Here is a 23843-nt window from a genome sequence, read left to right on the forward strand (position 1 = left end):
ATCGCTGTCTTCATCGACGCCCCTTCAAACAGATATTAATCCTATTATATTCGAAAATTATTCTTCGTATCGTGATCCAGGACGAGGATGGTTTCCCGATAGAAGATAACGGATAATATCGCTACATCGAATAGGCTACTACTGGTTTCGTCAGCCAGAGGCTAGACGTAGTAGTCGAGGAACGGTATGCGGTTAGGCCGCGGTGATTACTCGATCATTGTGTCCGACAGTGGTCATCGTACGGATATAGTCAGACGATCCGACGAAATGGGCAGCGATTTCACGGAACTCGAAATATTCTATCGACGGACCGATTACGATCGATATTCGATAGGCCGATGTAGCGTCTGATACGCGGAGCGTCGAAAAATCGGGGAACGATTTAAGGTATCGTTTGAATGGAGCTGTCCGTCCGCTAGTCGACGTTTCATAGACGAGAAACAGCTTCGTGAACTGTTCTTTCTTCGAAAGGGAAAAAGGGCGGCAGTGTTTGAGAGAAACGGGGAAAAATAGGGAACATGGGACATTGGCGTTTTTAGTTAAACGCCAGTGAACGGCGTGATAAGTGTTAATCGCGAAGCGGACAGTCCGTAACAATAGGCCGTAATAACGGATGGTACGGTTTGCCGGCTCGTTCGTCGCATTCCACGTACGAGAAGTCCGCAGCAACGGTGTGTGTTGTGTAACACAGCATGGACAATGGTGCGATAATTCGAGCCGGTGAAACGTGCATCCGACCTGTCACGACACGCGTAACGTCGTACACGTAAGTCGACCACAATGCCAGCACGAAAACAGGTCAATCGACTTCTCGATCGAGAACGTTTCAACGCGTTGCGTTGTGACGTCTCGTCTGGCTAAACGTCATCTCGTGGTTACGCGTCTGCCGAGTTTTTCTATTTCCGACGCGAAATTCCGTTCGACGCGTTTATCCGTTCGTTTCGCCATTACCGTTCTGTACAAACGATCGTGTTTCTCTACTAATCTTAGGACGGAATAACGCAAAAGTACGACGACCAAGCCGAAATGACGGATGGATGAAGCACGATACGTGATAGGGAGAGTGTTAGTTTGCTGGGAAATACGTAATCGGACGGTCGAGGTTGGAAGGGCGAAGAGGTTGCGGTTGAACCAAGCGCGTAACGATACTCGACGGAGCAGCACCTGACGTCAGCACGATCGGTACTTCCGTCGGACGGGTAGAGGCCGAAAACCGTTCGCAGGTGTGCGTCCGTACTCGCAAAGTTTGCCGCACAATCCGGCAATTCATCGTGAGAAGTAATTAAAGTTTGTATGTGAGTTTGATGATCCTTGCTCTGTTTCGCGTTGTCTCGTGTTTGTGCATGTACGAATACGATCGATTAAGCGATCGCAACGGTGTAGACGGCGATATTCATCGATTGTTAAGTCGAAGACTGCTTTCGCGCCATCGAACGAGGTCCATCGCTGAATCGTCACCTGGTTCTCGATCGGACGAGAATTCGGCCGAATTAGAATTAGAACGGTCAGGTTGCGATTACGGAAAACTGTTTAGGGACAACAGAAAGGTCAGCGAAAAGTTTCGCATGGCTTAACGAAAGAAGAAGGTTCACGCGACGGTGATTGGTAGAAAGGAACGGGGGCGATCGGTGAGACGAAGGAGGTCGAGCGAGCACGGTAAGGAAGACAAATGGAAAGGAAAACGAGTAAGCCGGTGGGTAAGCGAACGTTGAACGAGAAACGTGAACGAGGAGGAGAAGGTGAAGGATGGAAGGCAGTTTAATAGCGACGGCAGCGTAATATCACGTCGTGCGCGTTTAAGGGATCGCATCAGACCATGCGTTTGTGTCCGTGTCAACGATCCTACACGGTTAAACGGAAATGCCAAGTGGCGCACTCTCGTTAGCCGATGCGTCTGACGGCGAGTGTACGATTACACTGGTTATGACGTTTGATCTTCGGACGAGGGTTCCTCGAGTTTCTCGAGTTCCACTAGCGTTTCGTCGACGCGTCGCCGCGTCGCCGCTCGCAGCCGGCTCTTCTCGCACGCGTATCGCTCTTACACTCGCGCTAGACGTGCACACGTTCCGAGTTTGATGATTCGCGCGGCTCGGTCCGTGTTTCGAACAGTGCTCCGGCAATTAACTTTTTCTCTGATTATACCGGTATATTTTTGCACCGTAGAAGTCCACAGCTGGGAGAAAAGCATTACGTTTCTGAATGCGAAAGTAGCCTCTTTTTAATCCTGGCACGTGTTTAATAAGCGCGGTATTATCCGTTATCAGCTGGGCAGGTGGTTGACGTTGCTGCTCGGAATAACTCGTTTCCTGCTGGACGTAAAAATCTTAAAAAGTTGTTGCTATAACGACCAAAGCTTTTCGCTTTATCGTTACTTCTGTTCAGCACGCAAAGACGCGCGTCCGACTAGAACGCGATATATCTCGTCACAAAAATTATGAGAACGCCGGAATGACTTAATCTTGCGCGATCTAACGACCGCGGAAGAGCAAAGACTAACGACTCGCAACGTTTCAATCCCCGCCCGTTTTCAAACGGCGTCGAGGTTGCCAGCTTGGAAATAATGCCGTAATAATTCGGATACTTTCTAATTAAGCTGTTCGTTTGAATTTGCATTTCATAAGCGACGTTCATTTACCTCACGAGGGTGGAACACATTAATTAGTGACAAGCCTTGATGCGAGTGTATATCGCGCAGACGGTGCTATTCGTAGCTCCGATGGTACTCGCGTATCCTGTATAACTCCATTTATGCATGTACACACAGCTGTACCAATGCATGGATAACAAGGAGATTGATCGACAGCCATCTTGAAACTCGTACTATCCGCCGGAGGAAGCAAGCCGTGCAACGTTATTGCCTCCTCGAGCCTCGGAAAGGAGCGTATATCATTGATCCTTCCTTTCTCGCGAAGTATCGCAAAGTCTGGGAACAAAACGATCGGAAATTCTATCTCTCTCAAACTAATTAGCGATGCTCTATCGGAATGGAGCGTGCGTGTCTCGTAAATCGTCTCTATAGGAATTTCTTGCGACGTACTCATATCCTCGTAAACCGAATACGAATTCGTATGAATTTCATTTCGATTCCGTCTGTAGTGCATGGCATGGCATCCACAAACCGTGTCTCATCCTGCGCCAAATTTATTCCGCTCGTATTTCTTGAAATTTCCTGTTCATCGTTGCCACCCGCGACAGAAATTAAATATTAATATTGAATTTCGCTCTCTTGACTGTCGAATATCAGCGCCGGCTTCAGCTTCGGAGAAAGACATTTCGAAAGTTTTTATCACGCGTACGAGTAGCGGTACGAGTAGCAAGTATACGAACGGAGCGGTTGAACGGTTCGCAGGGAGAATAAAAAGCAGTTTCTGCCGGCTTTATGTATTCTTCTCGCTGTGAAATAAGACTTTTTATGAGACGCGATAATGCCAAGCCGGAAAGCTAGTACGTATTACGTTGCTGGTCGTTCCGAAGGAACGTCGTTCGCGCCTCTGTTCTGAGTCGTCAGATATTGTTTAGTGCTCGATCGCGCTACGTTTCAGTTGGAAATTACCGTTTTGCCGGTCAAGCGACCGCAATTCCACCTAGAATTTCGTAATAGCGCTAAACAAACAAAGAAACCTTTTTCCTCCGGTTTTATCGAAATTCTGACTTCCGCACGCGGAATATCATCGAAACGGATTTCCAGGAAAAAACCGTGTAGAAAAGAAACAAGTACGCATTAAATTACGCAGAGATGGAAGCGTGGAAAATGCAGGCTCGAACGTGTGCGCGATCCTGGAAAGCGATGGCGCATCTTCCGGCACTCGTTACCAAAGAGGTATACCTGTTATCCTCGTTTTATGGGACTCTCCATAAAGACGATATTTACGAGGATGGAATCGGTGGCCGATGGTACTAGCATATAAAGAATGGAAGACAAAGGTGATTCGTGGCTTAACGAAATCCCAGTTTCGTTTTGGTCTTGCGCGTGCCGGATCGCTGGGAAATCCCCGGCTAGGCGACTTCGCGATCATGGAAATTGCGGCGAATCCGCGTTGTTTCACGTAATCGGCAAAAATCTATCTTTCTATCAAAAAGCTTAAACCACGTCGGGAGAAGAAAATTTTTCAACGATGCCTTGAGTTCTACCATCGGAATACGTATCGGATTCGCGATCCGAGCGAGAAACAATTTTCTACGGAGCATCGCGATCACGAAGTGGCATAGCAACGATAGTATTACTGAAAATATTGCAAACAGAGGGGCGCGGAGATTTGAACGATATCTCTCGTAAATAACAATGATGGCTTACCTGTAGAGAGGCTCGCCGCTGTCCTCTTTAAACCACAGTACCATAGAGACGGCGTCGTTGGGCTCACGGGGTTGTATATTACAGGGCAAAGTTGCTTTCTGCCCTGCCACTCCCTGTATCGACTCCATGGGTACTGTAACACACAGTGACAACGCGTTGAAACCTTTCCGTCGCGCGTTCGAGTTTCGAACGACTTCAACGAACAATTATTAATTACGGCGCGAATACAAAAAGGACGCGATTACTTCAGAAAGAGATAGATGTGAATGCGAAAACACGGATGCGGTAGAGAACGTTAGCGGAGAGTGCACGGAGATGGCGAAAGGAGTAAGGGAAATGATTCGAAGTTGGGACCAGAACAGAAACGACTCGCGCGAACGAAAGTTTCAGTAATAATGCTTTTATGCGAGGAAACTCGTAATTAATTCTGGTTAGCTTTCTCTTTTTTTTTCTTTTTGTTCGCGAAACGAAACGTATCGACGTTTCGTTTAAAAACCTTTTATCGGGACCGCCGGGAACGAGCCTCGAGCACCTTCGAAATTAAGAATTATGGCGAGCTTGAAGTTATGGATATTTTCCACGAAAAAGGAAAATTCTCCGTGATCCATTACTACGGAATGGAAAGTATCGACGGTTACGTTAATAGGGTGGAAATAATTTATCGGTTTCACGTATTCGGTCTTTACCATATTCGAGACGGCTAACGTTATGTTTCTCGCGACTCATGAAATATACTTTAACACTCGGCTAGAAATTGCACGTGCACGTACGATTCATTAAATCTCTTTTGGCGTTAAACCGACGGCGAAAAATCGCGTGTGAAATAAATTATTTTTTAAATCGTGAAATATTTCGTACGCGAACGGGTGAACGAGATCGCAACGTTTGCTCCGTAAGCAAACCAAATCCGATACTGAAATGTTCGTTTCTTTGCGAGCGAAAACATTTTCAGCCTGTGCAGATGTAAATAAGCCACCGAACTGACCCGAGAAAAAGAGATGAAACAAAAGGGGTATAAATGTCGGACTAGTGCGTTAATATATGGCGATACGATAGCCGTACATGTGGGTACAGCGTACGTTGATATACACAAGACACAGAACGTACAGGTATATACCTATTTCGATGGACGAAAAGTACGCGAGCAATAAATAAACGTTGGTCCCGGGTAAAGCAAATCGGTTGTCGGTGGATCGACGCAAAGTGGGTACTTAAGTACGGTTCACGACACTCACTGTTCCGTCCCTCGTTCGTACCGACGACGAGCACTTCCGGTAATAATGCAGATTTTTATCGAGTAACTTGGTCCCGCCGTCGTTGCCGTCAAGGTTCATGAATAATCCTTCCGTATTCGGTTTTTGAACGGCTTTTCGAGCTTCCCGAGCTTTTCAAGCGTTTCGAGTTTTTCGAGCTTTTCGGGCTTTTCGAGTTTTTCGAGCTTTCCGAGCTTTTTGAATTTTTCGAGCTTCCCGAGCTTCTCGAGAAGGTTTACCTTCGACTGAAACGCGTCAGGTTTCCGTGCGTTCTTCCTCTCTAAGCTCGTAATTATCCACGCGCATTAATCGCTCAAATGCGAATCGTAAGTTAACTTCGATGACTCGCCAATATCTGTTGGGTTGGCAACTAAGTGATTGCGAATTTTGTCATTAGGTGCTAATGACAATCACCTAGTTGCCAATCGAATATGATCGGCCTCGTAAGTAAATCCTGCCTCACAAGGAATCCTCGTTGCCGTGTTATTTATCGAAATGCATCATGCCGCTGCTATTCTTTCATCGGAATCACGTAACATTCGTGTATCTTCTTGATCGCATCGGAATGAACGCGATCATGGAACAAAAGATACGAACGAAATGGAGCCGAGTCGTTGAAATCTTCCGATGCGATACGAATTCCGCGGGAGTATTCTCTTGCGGTCGCGTAAAATGAGTTTCGCGAGAAAATGACGACATCACCGTGGAGTTTGTCGGTGAAATTCATTTAAGTCGATGTCGCCTTGGTACTCGTCGTCGTATCGCGCGACGGGAGGACGTTCCGACTCTCTATGCGTTTGGCGCGGAAACACGTATTGCATTTACGTCCGCATTACAACGACTTTCTGCTAGTAAGTACGTGCTTCCGCAAATCGTTACGCGGTAATGTCGAAGTTCGTTTTATCCGCTGTAATCGGGAAAGAAGCACCACGCCATTAGCTCTTTGGTCAATCAATTACGTTAGAAAAATGTACGCTCTGAAAATTGGAAAATGTCGTCGAAATTGTTTCATAGATCGTTAACCGTTTAAACGCGCGTACGATCGAGGGTCGATCGTTTGCGAGTAACGTGGACTATATCGCGAATGCCTTTATATGGGACCTTCTAACTCTCGCTTATCGATGAAACGCGCGTCCATTGCATGCATAGCGTACGTACATATGTATGTATCATATGTATATTTCGTTCGATTATATTTGTTAAACGGACTCATCAATTTAAAGTATGCAATAATGGAGAGGCTGATTAATTAGGAATTTCTGTCTGTTTCGTGTTCGTTGCTGGCCAGCATAACGAGAACTAATTAATGTAGATCGAAAACTATTAGGTAAAGCAATGTCGTATTGTGTACTGGGACTTTTGCCGACTCGGAATTTAATTTAAATTCTTTAGAAAACAATGATGTCGCGCGGCACTGTCAAGCGGTCATATAATAAAGCGAGTCTGCTTGTGACACTTCTGTTGATGAGTATAATTACTGCGACGCTAAACTCGGACCAGAATTTTGAGGCAACCTGCTCCCCTCTCCGTTCACTTCGTCCACCCTTTCCTCCCCTCGGTACCCAATCTGTCCTGTATTCAGTAAATTTTTGCTACGCGATTTCCTTCCTTTCAGTTTCACGGCAATTTAGCGTAACTAAAGTCGTGTTTCGGTCAATTTGCGCTAGTCGGATTAGAAACCGTTTTATTTTCTATTCCATGAACGACCACGGAAAATATCGCTTCCTCTGAAAGTACGAGCCAGAAGTTCTATGGCTGAGACGAGGCGATATCGCGCGAATTTTGGCTTTTTTTGTCGGTAGAAGAGTGTCGTCAAGGTGCGAGCAGAAGAGGCGGCATGCGGCTGCGCGGCAATGTAATGCTTTTTGCGCGGGAGAACGACGACAGTCGATCCTTTCGGCCGGAAGTAATTTGGATGGCAAAGGAAAAGAAGGCTGAGATATAAACGAGAAATCGTTTCCAAGGCGAAATTCCGTATTTAGCAAATACCTTCTACTCAGCAGCGAGGTTGGCCAAAAAGAATAGGCCAAGCAGAATATCTTTCTGCTTCTTTATGTCCGGTCGCCGAGATGGAATACCGGGCTGGCGGAAAACGGGTCGTAAAGGTTTCGGTGCAGCTGGCTCGCCATACATTATGAGCCTTTATTCCGCAGGAAAGGAAAATGGAACGGTCGAGGGGAAGTGAAAGTTTTGAAAGATGGCTACAAGGAAACCCTAGCGCCGTAAACGATGAATCGGTTCAACAAACATTCGTATAAAGAGTATGTAGGACTATGGACGGCTAGCAGTGGCGAATACCGTTCGATAGTTCTAAAGCAGCGGGTCCTTCTTAATGAGGGATGCGGAACCTTTTGAAAGAAAAGTAGTAAAAGGTAATCGACCATGATTCGAATCGCGAAGAACGAAAGAACGAACCGAGTGGTACGAGTTAACGTTAGCGGAGAAGGAAATTAAAACATCGATACTCGACAAACACGGTGAACGCTCAAGAGTCGAAGATAAACTTTCCCTTTGAACAAACTCGGGTAAAAAAGAAAAATATTACTTTGCGAGCAAAATATCTTGTATTGTATCGTGGAATTTCGAACAACGTTAGCTTGGTTATATAATAATTACCGTGGAAAATGAGTATTTGTTTGGATTCTTTCCGGAAAATCGACCTGCTTTGCCAGCGAAAAAGCTTACGCAATTCTTTTGTACCATTTTAACCATGAGCAGGTATTATGCGCGACGAATCTTCGCTCGAGCGTTGAAGCATTTCGCCAGCTATAAAATGTACCAGAACGCACAGCATATTTTCACGCTCGGATGGTAAATAGGACAGCCTGTTGCGATCCCGTTTAAGCCAAATGTAAGTAGCGTTAAATAATAGTGAGAAACGTATCGCTGAAAATGACGAGATCTTCTTTTCGCGCAGCATCTTCGGAAAAGGTAGTCGAAAGTAACGGCGAAGCGGGTATGGGTTTTTGATCGGTCGCAAAGTTAGGAGGTCCTTTGTCTTTTTTCTGACGCATCTGGTTCTAAGCGTAGGTGTACGGTATCGAGATAACAACGACCTTTCACACGACTCGATGGTTCGTTTAGCGAAAAATGCGGGTACGTGATTTACGTGGCGCGTTGGAGGAAACGGGAGCAGGTTGAAAATCCGAAAATTTCGTTTCAGGAAAGAGAATAGTCTTGAAGCCCCATCGCTTTGATACTTTGGAAACGCGTCAAACAGCAGGAGAATTACGAGGACAATGGCGGATGGTGATCATTGTGGATAGTGGCGTGTTCTCGTGGAACGGAGAACGAAGCCGACGGCCGAGTAATTCGCAAACAATCGTATGCGGCTAATGTTACCACGTGCTCACCTTTTAACCGCGTTACGCGACTTCAATTTGCTACATACGCTAGAGGGACGTTGATTTTACACGGATCGAAATCTGCACAAAGTGCACCCGTAAAGCGTTGCGTGTACACAAACTCGCTGTTTACATTCAAGTTTACGACATGGTCCTGTAAACGTTACATGCTTGGAGTATACGCGGCTTAATTTTATAACGTTGTTTATAGTGGAAAGTGCTCGTATTCTTTTTTCGGGCACGGATCAATTTCGCTTTCGTTTTAATCGCTCTTGATTTACGAACGCACGTTACGTACACGTTTGACAAAGAATCGAGTAATTGTGATCGGACCGCATCGATAAATCTATCGCTTTCCTGCTTAATCTTGATTTGTCCGCGAATAAAAAAAGAAAAAACTATGCTTGTACGTTGGCGCGACGACAGCCTCGATGAGAAATGTCTCACGAGCGAACGTCAAATCCATCGACAAACGAGATGTTGGCCGCTCGCCAGAGCTGCTTGCCGTTCGAATGTTCCCGCCCAGTTCGCTGTTTACTAACTGGCTGGTTTACAGGATAAAGAATAACGAAAGCCACTTACGGTTTCGTGATTTCCTACGGCTCTAAACGCAACCCGCGACCTGTGGAACTAAACGAGATATCCGGTCACGCGATGTCGCTCTTTGTCACCACCTTTGAGATTTGCTGCGATCTCCACGCAAACTTAAGTGCTATTAAAATGGAAGTTCGTCTTTGCTTTGTTATCGACTCGTCATCGTTTCTCTCCGTTCCGTTTCATTTTTTCGCCGCGTCGCCTCCCAGTCGACTCGTTCCACTTTTTTCTTTTAGTAACCGTGACTCGAGCAAAGAGAAAAAGGCGTGTACATTTCCGAGATTGGTTATAAAGAACAAACAGAAAGGAATCGATGTAATTGACGTAGGAACGAAGACTTCCCCAAGAAGCCCGCCGTCCCGTTTCCAACAGAGAAATTGTATTCGCGAAAATGGCAAAGATCACGGCACCGAGTGCATTATTCAGTTTGAAATCGAAAGCGCTCTATCTCTTCTTTCGTTCTTTCTTTCATCTTTCTTCCATTGACCTCCGCTCTTTTCTCCTTTCTCCGTTTCCGTATCCTCGGCTCCCTTTCTAGGTATCCGAACTGCCCCGTTTTTGTTCTTCCTCGAGAGACGCGGTTCGTCTTAAAATCATATCGGAATGGAACTCTCGTGCCACGACTTTTTTCCCTCCAGAAACCTCTTACCGCGATTTACGGTGTCTGGCCTGTCTCGACCCGTTACTACTGCAACTCGACGACGATACTCCCTCGTCTTACCTTCAATTTATTCTTCTACGTTTCTAAGGCTACGAGATAACGTCCGTGGTTGCGATTTAACTACTTTCCCGTCGGTGTTACGTTCTTGTTTATTACAGAATATAATAACGTACGGTATCGAACGATATCGGAATACCGTTAGAATAATTCATAGGGTTACGATAGCACAGATCGTTGGTAAGGGTTATTGCGTACGCACATTATCCATGCGCCAGAAACTCTGTTACGCGAATGAAAATTTGGCCAACAGCGAGACCGATGCTCGGTTTTCAAATATCTTCTTTTTTCCCCGATATATTCGGTCTGGATTCAGATTCCTGTCCTCGTTTCGCCCGAAACGAACGTAAATCACAGGACGGTGATTAAACACAACGCGATTGTAATTATTCATCCGTACAGTATGATTAGTTGGTTCGAAAATGTAATTGACCGAGCGTATTCATGGCGATAACGAAAAAGTATCGATGTAATAAGCAGATTTTCATTAACACTGATGCACATAACGCTGTAAGCGTAGTAGCCGACTGTCAAAGCTTCTATCCGATCGTTTCGTGCTTGTTGTTTGTACTGGACGTTTCTCTTCGAACGAAAAATACGCGACGTACGTATTCTTGGCAGGAGAAGAAAGCAATTGAGACCGAGCTATTGAAAAAGCCACTAATTCGAAGGTTTCACGGGAATCGTGGAACGAAGGGATGCTGGTTCCGGTGGTAATCGAGGCGAGATATCCGTGGACGGAGCTAGACGTTGTCGTTAGAGCAAAGGTCGTAACCGTTGTAGGCAGGGTGCATCGAACCCTTATCGGAAGTGGCATCCATCCGATGCATTTGCCGTATATGCTAGTAGCTAGACGATTTAGCCGCCGGGGTAAACATCGATGCTGTATTCAGCAGGATTCGTGGATCGACGAAGAGGACGTCGTAGGGGATCCGGTGGTCGGTGTGTCCGGTCAGTGTAGCTGCAGAAGCAGAGCAGAATGCGGATTTTGCGTTCAGAGGATGGAAAACCGCGCGTCTCGATGCGTACAGAGGAGTGGCGCGGTGATCGTGGTTGGAAATCGGTTACCGTGCTAATTGACTGCGGATTATCGGACCCGACGTCGACATCCACGTCGTTAACCGGTATACCTTGGAGCGGACGACGCTGCTTCACCGTTCTCGATGCCCGATTCGATTCTCCGAGCATCAGACTCGTCGTAATTGAGATCGATTATCGATGGACGATGTCGTTTTTAAAGGACCGGTGCAGAAGGAACGATGCGAGATAAAAGTGGAGGGGGAGAAGAGAGAACGAGTGTTTTTACGAGTTTCCTAGAAATTCGCTAATACCAAAGATATTTAATCTACGATTAAGAGACGTAAGCGCAACGAATTTCGGCGAAGACGTCGGATAAACGTAATCAAAGCGTTGTGCGATCGCGGCGCGTTTTAAGATCGGCGCGACGCTACCAGTATCGTGTTGATTCTGGAGAATCGCGAAGAAATTGGTTGAATAAAAGAAGAAGCAAAGATAAATTTAGAAAAATGTCTTGCTCCTTGTACTCCCGATTAATTAAAATTTCAACCGCCTCGAGGGAATTCATCGGTCAACCTACGTCACTTTTCTCTTCTACCATTTTCAACTGGTCCACTTTGTAAGCGTCTTGTTTTACGGCTGATAAGCGCGCTTCTTTGCGAAAACGTTAACTACATAATATTATAACGCGGCTACGAGCTCCTACGTCTCATCCAGCCTTCCTTCTCGAGGTTAAATTCCGCTTTCGATCTTTTTGCTTTAATTATTCTAAATTGGATAAATGCCCGCTTAAAATTCATTCAACGACCCATGTTCCTCGGTACGAGGGTTGGCAAAGCCTAAGTACGTTGCCGTAAAGTACGTACTTTCAAACGTTATAGGAACAAACGGAGAACGCGAATGGATAGATTCGGTTGCGTGAACGAACGAATTGACGATACGTAGAAAGAAACGTAATTATCGTGAAACATAGGTTAATTGGAAATATTCGAAACGGACGTACGTTTGGATGAAAAGTTGCGTGGATATGGGAAAAATAGGACGCGTTAATCCGCTATGTATGTTTGGAATAACAGCGTTTAAAACGAAATTAGCAATTAGAGCGTGTGACAGAACAAGAGTTGGAAAGCTGTTTGAATTTTGGACGATAACGTGAGCAAAACTGTCGGTATACGCGTTTCAGCGAATTCGCAGTTGATGCAAATGACTGGTATTCGACGTAGTATATAGAAAGTGAGAAGCGTAAGGAAAACGAAGTTTTCAATAGCGTAACAAGTTTTACTTTAAGTCGGGTCGGTTTTGCCTTTCGGTAGAAATACGGCAGTGTTCTCGTTATTATGGCGCGTTTATGGAAATTTCGCGCAACGTCTATGCCAAGATAATCTACGTTAACGAAAGAAATTACGATACCTCGTTTCGCCAAAAATATCGAATAAAAGCTTCGAGTTTTATCAATACGCAAAGTCAGGAACGCTTTGACTGGGCCGCGCTAACGAACACCATACGCACGGAGTATAAGGGACGTAAGGATAACACGATTTGGAAAATTCGAGATACAGGATGCGAAAACTGACGGCAGAAAACCAATCTCCTAGAATATTTGGTTCGCTCACGAGTGCAACTTGATTAATTACTAACTAGTTTACTTCCTTTGATCAACTGCGTCGTCATTATTCTCGAATTCGCATTTTGGTTACGCGTAACTTGCGCGCCGTAACTTACAAACCACGTTTCCAGCTGGTTCTATGGTAAAGTTGGTCGACGTTACCAAGAAAATATAAAACGAAACGAAATGAAACGAAATCTCCTCTGCGATGAATTGACCAGTTTTCGAAAGAGAAAGAATCACCACGTCTATTGCGCTACAAACACTAGAATTATAATTTCGATACCGTATCGAGCGACCGACAGCTATGCACATATTTACTCTATTTACGCATGTTCGCGTAATATTAGTGGCTGATGATTACAATCATTATTTAATAACGGCTTTTCATTGACCAAAGGATTTTGTGATATCAACCGCAGATGTGCGGTTCCTATACAAAACGTAACCATACAGCTGCGCGTAATTTCCTGTTTGAAATCGTAAAGATACGCCGCGTGATTATCGTTCTTCGAAGAGAGTACGTACAATGGAAATTAAAGTTCAAATTTTTCCTCCAAATGGTAAAAACAATTACTTTTTAAAACACGCGCGCAATATATAAAACCGAAATTTCGCTCGTGGGCTTTTGATTATAGTTAGATTTCCGTTGCAGTTTTAAAAATTGGTCGTTACGTTTAAACGCAATTGTTCTGAAAATAAGGGAAAAATATTAGCCAGAGAAAGAACGCGGCCACAGCGTCGCGGTTAAATCCGAAATTCTAATAGCGAGCAAGTTTTAATATCATCCTTCCTTTGGAACCTTTAATGAAACATTATTAAACTCAGCAATGTATGTCCCTTAGAGGTAACAATACAAGGAAAATCGATACAGCTAAATGTGTGGCGCGTACATGTTTTCGTTTGATTACGATCGAAAGATCTTGCATCGCCGGCATTGCTCCAACATCCAATCGCACACGTGTTACGCTTGCATTAATACAAGAAGAAGGAGAAAGAAAGAGGAAAGGAATAAGAGAAACGAACTTTTGAACGTCTTTCGTCGAGGCTGTCGTAGAAACGAAAGGCACGTGAACGATTTGCAGAAACGGAAATTGATCTTTTTCATACGAAACGATCTTGCCGAATTCATCTAGCTACGGTGCAACACATTTTCTGGGAAACCGGGTCAGTGGTGTACATCGATCCTGGCTTAAGTGCTTGATTTTAGTTATAAGAGGATACGACCATATTGTTCGACATACGAATAGGTTGTGATACAACGTTCGCACGCGTAAAAAATTCAGTATAATTTTTGTACAAATCTTTTGTCGGTTCGGTAAGAAAGAAAGAAGGAAAGAAAGAGAGAGAGTGAGAGAGGGCGGAGGAGAGGGGAAGAAGAGGAAGAGCGAATTGTTCGTACGAAGCAGGATCGGAAAGTCGTTCTCATCGGTCCGATACTGTGGATAGGGCGCGTGTAAATTTCATCGGGGATTACATGTACCGTGAGAATGCGGAATCCTCTTAATACACCCCTGTGAGTAGTACGTAATTAGGTAATTATTATTTCACGTTCATTTCGAGGTTCGTGTCGCAGAGAAGCTTAGCATGCTGTAGCGAAATATCGGCTCTTGGGACAGTTCTCCCTTATCGACTTGCTGCCTTTAACATGGCCAACAGGATAATTAACGAGGACAAATTAAAATTTAGCGAGTGACAAATTTCGTTCGATTAAGTGGGTTACGGGCGGCTGTTTCGAATATCATGTTAATATCCGGTTCGCGAACGAAAGTAGTACCTCCCGTTCAATTTAGGTTTTCCTCCGGTAGCGCGTTAAGTTCGAAGAACTTGCACCGAACGCGGATGTAAAAGAAACTCGAAGGGATGACAGCTGGTTTTGGAGGGGGTAAAGCTTCGACGGCTGTAGTACGCGCGTTCGTTTCACTTGGACGCTTCTTGTTCGTTCGCGATGGTTAACAAGCTTAGTTTAAACACTCGTTAGAGCGGCTTGATCGTTGTTTCGTGTAACCAGCTGAGTCTCGCGATACGCTGCCTCCGCGCTAGCAAGAAGAGGCGCTCGTGGCTGAAAGCAGCTTATATCCGAAATGAGTACGTAGTTCGCCGAACACACTCCATAATGGTTTAAAATCTCGCCAACTGATATATCGCTCGTTTCTTCTAAAAACCTAGACCAGCAAATTCGAATCTGCAACGTCTTCTGCCGCGACGTCAAAATTTGCTAAATTAACGCGCATCTTTACAAAGGTACTTGAGAGTCGTGTCCGAAGATATACATAAAAATATGTGTTCCATGCGCGATCAATTTCTAATAGTTGGAAAATGGGCATTAGAAAATCGGACGGAGATTCGTTGCTGAACGTCCTAGCGAGAAGGTATCGATTGCCCGGGGCGGTGGAAAATTACCGGCATTAATCTCGGAACCTTTAATTAGGAAGGACCGTGACAAACGTAGGAAATTTTTATCTAAACTCTCTCTATTTGGGCGTCCCTTTGGGAAGGTAATTTTTCCGCGATATTTCGCTACTTTTTTTCCCCCCCTTGCACCGAACTCTTCTCGGCGAACGAGCACCCTCCACCCTTTGAAAGGATACTTAAAGGTATATTTACCGTAGATTTTTCTACCATCTCTCGTCTAAGCGTTCCAGGGACAAAGTGTAAGACCTTTAAATGCGTCGGTCCGCGTTACTTTCCCCGTTGCTCTTTTTATCTGTTTAAAAAGGTTAAGAGAAACAATGTTTTACGCGAGGAAACGAGCTTTTATCCTCTGCTGGTAGATTACATGGAAAATTTCGATCGCTGCTTCGATATATTTATCCCGGAATCGATTTTTAACCGCGCACTCATGCCTCGAATTTACGCGTTACTCTCGTTTGTTTGCGAAGACTGAAATCCAATAACCATGGAAGCAGATTGCGTTCCAATATACCCGAGTCTACTAAAAAGTCTCTCAGATCCTAGAATTCTTTGTTGAGTCCACTAAAGAAAATACTTTAGTAAACTCGTAAACTCGTTAGCGTAGCCAATACCGACGCGGAAATTTTAGAAATCAAAGGACGCTGTTGAGGAACCGACACGTTCGGTGCCTCGCTCACACTCTTTTCCAAAGGATAGCCGACAAGTTACAACGTTCCGAATCGTTCGTTGTACACGTTGCACCGATACTTGTCGATAAACAAAATTCAAGCCTTGGAGAAACCGAGCCTTCCTTGCGAATTACTGTTTGAAAAGTAAGATGTCCGAGCAGAAAGAGGAAGAAACACGGGGAAATTTAATCGGTTCGTCGATGAAGCGATAAAATTTCCCGACGCTCGGACCGACGAGAAAACGTTCTTTCCAATTCGTTAATATCCGGAGTGCTTCGTTTAATTGGCTCAAAGTTCGTTTTATAAAATCTACCAACACACTTTGGGTCTTTGTTAATCAACGAGGCTACGGATAACCGAGAAATTCATCTCGACCAACCTTTCAGAATATTCTAATTATCGGAGGCATCTTCCTATCTATGTAGATTCCCCGGCAACAGGGGCATTGTTTAAATAGCGTGCGCTAATGTATCGAATCGATGCTCGCTGTTTTCCGAGGTAGGAGTTAGACAGGCAAAGCCATTGTCCAACCAACGGAAATCCAAATTTCGGAAACTAATCCCGGACAGACGCGAATGTCCGTGGGTTTCGGTTTTCAACGAGATTAACAGGGAGCAAGTTCATGGAAACCGGCTCGTAGATCGTGTAGGGTGTAGAGCAAACTGTGTAGTTTCGTTGGCCTCGGTTCAACGACAGAGTTAACTCGATCCTTAACTCTTAACCCTAATATTTAACCATCTAGGGAAACGCGTTTTGGTCGAAACCTCTTTTCGAGACGCGGTTACTATCGAGCATCGCGGAGCAACTAGCGGCTAGAGGGGACGGGCGAGTAGTCGAGTATCTCGTCGACTGGAGAAGGCAGTACGCCCACGCTCGTGTCGGAGGTAAAGGGCGATCGTGTTTGGGAGGTGGCACGAAAGCGAGTCGAAGTCGTCCCGACGCGACGTGACGGTAGGTTCCGCGATCGACGAACTGTATCCTCTCAACGAGAAGAGTGGAATCACAGTTTTACCCGGCACATGTGCATCGTCCTATTCTGGTAACACGTGCCTCGTTGCAGCTCACGTTCCGCACGTGCGTCCGGGTCAAAGAAACGTAGATCCGTGGGGACTCTAGTCCCCAGGTAACGATGGTAAACCAGGCCGTGGGATCCTTCTGATTTCCATATCGTAATTAATTTCTCATTTAGCCGGTGCACCGCATTAATTATATGTCCCACAGCGACGCTCCGACCATACATATCTAATTAGTTTGGTTTCATCCAGGACTTATAAAGTGCACGCTCTATAGACCCTGACTAATCTGTTAAATCCCCGTTGCAAACTCTCACAATTCAGCGGCCCTCTTACCACGTGCTTTCTCCTTGCTCCTCTCACGATCGCAGAACCTTAACGTTTGCCTTACAAGGATCGACGAGAGTCTCTGTGAATCTAAACCTAATCCTCCCAATTTTCGTCGCCTACGATATACTCGATCGTTTTGGAGAAAACACATTTTGCTGGCCGAGCGAAGCCAACGATTTCACACGCGTATCGGAAAAAGTTGTGGATATGAGGAGTTCCGGTGGATTCAGTCTCGAGATACGTATCCATTACACATTAATTTTGATACCTTGCCGGCTGTACGGAAATGCGCAAATAAATTAGAGAAAAAGTTTCACGCTGTAATTTGTGCGAGTAGTTTCTCTATTCCCCGGTAACGTACCCTCTGTTCGTTTGCCACGATGCAGTGGCACGATGAGTAGAAGAGAACATCGTCCAGCCGAAGCACGTTCATGCAACCATTTTAACAAATTGTTTTTCTTGCTGCACGAGAGTGGTACGTACGTATATATGTCGGTACACGTATAAGAGAGACATTGTAAGCATTATTTCGGAGTTTCGTTTGGCAAATCGAAAATACGGGTACACATTTACGAATCAAGTACCGTGGTTTTCTTTAAAGTGGCAACGATACGTTTACTCGACAGCCGACGTTCCCGTTTTATGTGTTCCGGACGCAAAACAACTCGAAATAAAACTAAAGAAGAGTAAGAAAAGTACTTACTCGGATGATCTGGTTCGGTGTTGTTCGCATCTTCTTGCATGGACGTAGTTTTTTTCGACTGTGCGTTGGCAAAGGTCGATAGCTCGATGCACGTCACTGCGATCAATATCCACAGCATACTGATGAGCGTCTCTTGACAATTTCACCCTCGAACCATCCTAACGACGTTTACGTCTTGTACTTCGAGCGAGGCTCGCGGGATCTCAGACGCTCTTGTCTATCAACAAAATACCATAAAGTTATTTAGACGTTGCCAGTCGACGGAGATTGGTCTTTACGACGATCTCGACTAACGCGAGAGAATAGATACTTTTTACAGAAAGATAATCGTTCTCTTTCCAGGTTACAGATAGGAATCGGGTCAGTGACGTGTCGTCGCTTTTTTACAGCGCGACTTTTATCGAGAAGTAGATCGGCTGAAACAATCGGCACGATAGAATTCCGATAAACATTCTCATGAGTAACAAGCTAGGATTGGTACATAGCGCAACGGCACCGGTATGGCATGGCAACCATCGGCACGACAGGACATTGAAACATGCGTTTTAAGGCCCGATGCAGACGAACGACCTTTTATCGCTGTGTCCTCGCTGCGTCATATGTCTGTCTTCGTTGTTTTTAGCTGAAACTGTCTCTTTTAATGGGAAAACAAAGAAAGACGTATGATCGCAGTGGAATCGCGCTGTAAAACGTCGTTTGTGTGCATTCAGCCTAAACGAGACCGTTCGCACTATTCGTCAGCGATTAATACGCGACGTTAACGTCGCGTGACGATCCGTGTCGTGTAGTATAAATTATACATCGGCCTTAAAGCCAGAGATCTAAAACGCTGTTGAAATTAATAACGACGCGGTTACCGACGCGATTTCGATGAGAATCGGAACGTGGCAACGAAGAAAATAATCGAATTGAATTTCTTCCGGCTGGTTAACCACCGACTGCTTCTCATCATCGACGTTGGAAGATTTGATCAAAGATTCGTTTTTAGTCGTCGACTTCTTCCAGATCGTTATCTGATTCAACGTTGACCGTTTTCGTGTTTGCTCGGTAAATGCGAATGGAATATCCCATTGGACTATTTTTGACGATCTGAAATCGTAGCTAGAACTTCTGTCGGTAACGATGCTCGTGCTCCGTTTGACTCTGAGAATGTTGCTAGTAAACGAAACTCCTTTTCCTCCCACGTTTATCATCTTCCGCGATCGAATAACACAGTTCGTTCGAATAACTTCGTTCTTCCTTCGAAGTGGTATCGCAACTAACGCACATCGTACGTGCATATAACATCGTCACTTCGCGCCGTTGGCACTATTCGTTGAAATCACATTCGAAGATGATACCAAATAATAAGCGATTTCTATTTTTTTCTTTTTTATCTTTCACGCCTTTCCTTTGACTGAATCAATTTTTCCCCCTTTAGTCGGTTGCTTGGAAGAGCAAAAATTGCGCTTACCGCGATTCTTTCTGGCGAAAAGGAGATCTAGATCGATACCGACACTAGTTTATAAAGATTGGTTTTATCGCCGATATGTTGCCACACGAACGATCGTATAAAGAGAGCCACCACGCAGAAGGTAATATCGAGCTATGAGCTGCGGACGCTTTGAACGACGCTCACCCACGCGATCGAGATTTAAAGCTACGTAAACATATTCGCGAGCAAATAGATCGTAAACGGTTGGAGAATTTCTGAAACACTCGAGTTTATGATTTACGAAGCGATAGTTTAAATCGTGGCACGCGTTCGCCAACGAAACGGGAAGGACGACGAACAACCGGTGTGTCGGCTCGAATTCGATTTCCGTGATCGGCATTATCGGTGTACTGCTGCCGTTGCTGCCGCTGCTGCTGTTGCTACCGCCATCGTTTGGCCGACATTACGGAACACGTTCACTGTCTACGACACTTTGTAAGTACTTTTTACTCGTCCACCCTTTCTCCCGGGATGCTTCGGGGAAACGTAAGAGAAGAGAAACGTGGCTGTGTTGGTATCACCAACGGAAAGAGGAGTTGTCTTTCTGATGTGTTCCACATCGGACGCACGAAGTTACTTCTCTCTACTTCCGAGCTGAACTATCGTACACCAAATACGTGACTCGGGATCTGTCCACTGGAAATGCATGTTCGACAAAATAGGGAGACTTTATTGTCCACTTGATTCGTGTTACGATTCCAGCTCGAACTTTCTCGAGAAACACGCTACCTCTTCTTTTCGTAAACTTCTTTCCCAGATATCGTTTCGCGTTCGATCGTGACTACGATATGTCGCGTCGTTCAATCGCTTGAATAATAATTTACGTCTCTTCGCAAAGCTGTTAAGTGACCACTGTCGAGCTCGAATACGAAAAAGAAGTCGTAGAATAGATGCTGTAGAATTTCTGAAGGTTCGTCGATGCGACGTCAAAGAGGCGACGATTATCCGAGTTAACGCCTTTAAGGCGGGGCTAATTTTCTCGGGGCCGATCCAAAAGAAACGTTTCGATTTAGGAGCGCGAACGTAACGAATTTGTCTTTAATCTCGTTTAGAAAATCTCAAGAAAAACCGACAGCGCTGGACTTCGCCCTCCTAACGATCGGTTCTCGTTTTCTAACGAAGCGTCCGACTCGACTTAACGAGGGAGTTTTGCGAAAGCTGAGAAATTAACGTTCGAAAGAGTCGTCGAAGCTGTTGTCGCGTCGCCAGTGTTTTCGACGTCAAAGGAATACTATAGAAATTATTCGTAAACAACTCGGTCAGTTGTTTATGACGATTTAGCGAGGGCGAGGTCTATGCGAACTATCGTAAATTATAATGGAGAGCTTAATTCGCTCGAGTACATATAGACTACATACTGCGTTTTTCTTTGGGTGAACCTTGGTTGTACGACGAGAACCGTGCAACGCAGCATATTTCGGAAGTTTAAAATAGGCAGTTACTTGTACTTTCGTTCATCAAGCGCACTCCATTCTCCAAGTTTGCCACCATAAAGCCATTCCCGAAGAGACCCCGTTTTAAGAGTCAAACTTCTTTCCCGTGCAATTTTGTGCTCCGTTCTTACCATGCTCATACTTACGTCGTGCAAAACGCGTATTCGACAAACTTGCTTTATTAATACTTTTACATAGACGCGAAGTTTGCGTAACCTCAACCTCGACTCGTGACAAGCAAAAGAGAAATTAGTTGCAATTTTGTACCGACAACGTAACGAGTAACGTTGTTGGGAGAAAACATGAACGAGGAAAGATGTAGACGCGAAGCGAAGCGCGTATTACGTAACGATATCGTTAAAGGATCGTCTTATATTTTTCACGAAATCTGTGCCCGAGCAGGGCCATTCCGATAGATAGCGGACAAAGAGAAAGTCGGGGGAAACGTAGGTATCCGAGCGATTCGACGAACGACGAACAAGTGGTACGATGATTGTCGCTTCGCGCATCGCCGACCGAAACGTATTATTTTTTATCGACCAGCGACCGACGAATCTCTCACTGCGTTCATTGGCAACACCCACGCTGCGCAATCGACGCAAACAAAAATAGAAATAAAATCGAGCAAGCGTAATTCGCGATATCGTTTCTGTCCTGCTCGTTGACAAGGATCCAGCGCAGTACTGATAAATGGTCGACATTCGTCAACGTTTCAAAAAAAAAAAAAAAAAAAAAAAAAGAAAGACCAACTGCCTCCGGCGACGAGAAATCGAAGGGATTCAAAAATTATCAGAAATACGGGGTTCGATTTTAACGAACTATACGTATAGCCTCTGGAAGGATGTGGTGTCGCACGCATCATGCTAAAGCGAGTACATAGTTGGTTTCATTTGGTTCACGATCGGAGGGAAAGGTTGCGCGCAATCCGATGTAGATATCTTTGATCTTTTTATTGTGTCGCTTTGATCGGAATAAATAACAGGTTCGCCTCTGATTCGACGATCGCGTCGTATCCAGCGGCAGCTACACGGTGGGATAATATGAAATACAGGTCAGCCGGCACGTTATCGTGAATCTTCCTCGTTTACCTTGTCGATTTTACTAAACATTTCTGCAGTCAAATCGATGCGTTATCGGGAATGGAATTTGTAATATAAGCTACGGAGCCGCGGGCAAATTTATCGTTCGATAAACCGTCGCTCGACGTTCCACGAGGAAATTATAGCGGGAACAACGGCCTCGCAGAATGTTTCGGAGAAACTAAACGTCGGCTTACCCGGGTTACGGTGGTAATCCTTCGACTTTCTTTCCCAACGGAGCCACGTTATTTATATTCCGAGCGTTGCACGGCTGTTTGCACACTTTTCACAACATCGTCTTGAAGAAATTCTCTCAGGGTGAATTCAAGTCCTGGCCAAAGTACGCCGGGAACACGTGCTACTATCTGCTGTCATCGGTTGTCCGAAGGCCACTTGCTCGCGTTACTCAGTCACTCGAAACTCCGATCGACATCTCTATTCCCTGCCGTTTTCGAGTTCCTGTCGTACCCTCGCGCACTACTTCCATCGATCCTCGCGATGATTTCGTCCACAACTTTGTTCCGTCGTCTTCCCGATAACGTGAAAAACTTCACCAAGGACCAACAAACTTGGACATCGCGCGTTCACTTGCAACGATCGGCATCCACGTAAACAAAAAATCTAACGATCACCTTAACCTTTACCTTTAAGCGAAAATAATATATCGACTCGTGGCAGGCATTCGAAAAGGAAACGACCAAGAGCCCGATAGTCGATGAGTTTGTACCCAAACGGTGGGACGCGGACCGAGTTCGTAATCGCGATACGTCGAATAGACCGATCGAAGGAAACGTTGAAACCTCCCTCGCGAAAAACGAAGCGCGCGTCTCGAGCTCCGCGATGACACTGGATGCTGCCAATGAGCTTTCGCGCACGGATACCATTCTCGTTCCAACCTGCGCCCCAAACTCACCCTACCGCCGCTCTCCCCGTTCTTCACCCCCTTCCCACTCCGTCTCTCCACCCCATCTCTCCAACCACCACCCCCTTCGCCCGGCAAGTCTCTAGCGTACGTCCAGACCTGTACCCACACAACCCACTTTTCCAACACCCCCGCTTCGTGCAAGCTCGATAATCTTCGTGCGAGCTCGCAACCTCCGTTCCAGAGATAAAGAGAAGACCGTGAGCGAGAGTCAGACGAGAGGACTGGACACGGAGAGGGGATGACGGGATAGCCAAGACACGGGCAGATTGGGAAAACGTGCTTTTCCATTCACCGTTCCGGGCAAGAACGTCGAAAAAGCGCGCGATATACGAGCGCGGGATGCTACAAAGTCAATATTAATGAGCCTGAGACTCGATACTGTGGCTCTTTCGCGCGGTAATTAATTAACCGATATTGATTGCATCGCGCTGATCAGACTTAATGGGGCTGCGAATTAGAAGCGAGAACTTTCTTTCTCGAAAAAAAAGTCATCCGAATACGTTTACGTATACATTTATCAAGTAGCAGGATTATTCGAGATTCCTTGGGATTCAACGGCGCATCGTTACGGCGATCGATCAGTTTCGTCTCGTCGTTGCTTTTTCGATGCGAATCAGAATCGTTCATACCTTACGGTTTATATCGGATATGTTACGTTACGCGTTACGTAGATGTTGCGATCTAATTTCGTTGATTCGCATATATAACGAACCGAGGTAAAAGTATGTGGACGAACGACATCCAGTAACTGGTAACGAGGCGATGTGTAAATAGCTTAATGCGTGTTAAATGGGTAGGGTACGAACGGGCGTCAATTCGTCATGAAAACGAGGTGATTTTTTATCGCAAACATTTTTCGTCGGTCGTATTAGCGGTGTAATTGCTTGATGCGTACCATGTAACAATGTTAATCTGTAACCCCTGAAACGCTATAACATCCGCTAATAAGTTTTAAAAATGTTGTCGGTTTTGGAATG

The 23843-nt window shown here is 45.3% G+C and overlaps 1 protein-coding gene across 1 annotated transcript in view; it reads right to left on the minus strand.

Moving 5' to 3' along the window:
- LOC117205042 (hemicentin-1-like) overlaps positions 1 to 22568 on the minus strand; it is a 99691-nt gene extending 77123 nt beyond the window's left edge. The window contains 3 exon segments of the mRNA XM_033443086.1: positions 4295 to 4427; positions 17956 to 18172; positions 22139 to 22568. Of these exon segments, the coding sequence (XP_033298977.1) occupies positions 4295 to 4427; positions 17956 to 18073 (251 nt within the window). The 5' untranslated portion in view covers positions 18074 to 18172; positions 22139 to 22568.
- Between the last annotated feature and the right edge of the window lie 1275 nt (positions 22569 to 23843).

Source organism: Bombus bifarius, unplaced genomic scaffold (assembly GCF_011952205.1).
Source record: "Bombus bifarius isolate JDL3187 unplaced genomic scaffold, Bbif_JDL3187 scf7180000007986, whole genome shotgun sequence".
Lineage (NCBI taxonomy): Eukaryota > Metazoa > Arthropoda > Insecta > Hymenoptera > Apidae > Bombus > Bombus bifarius.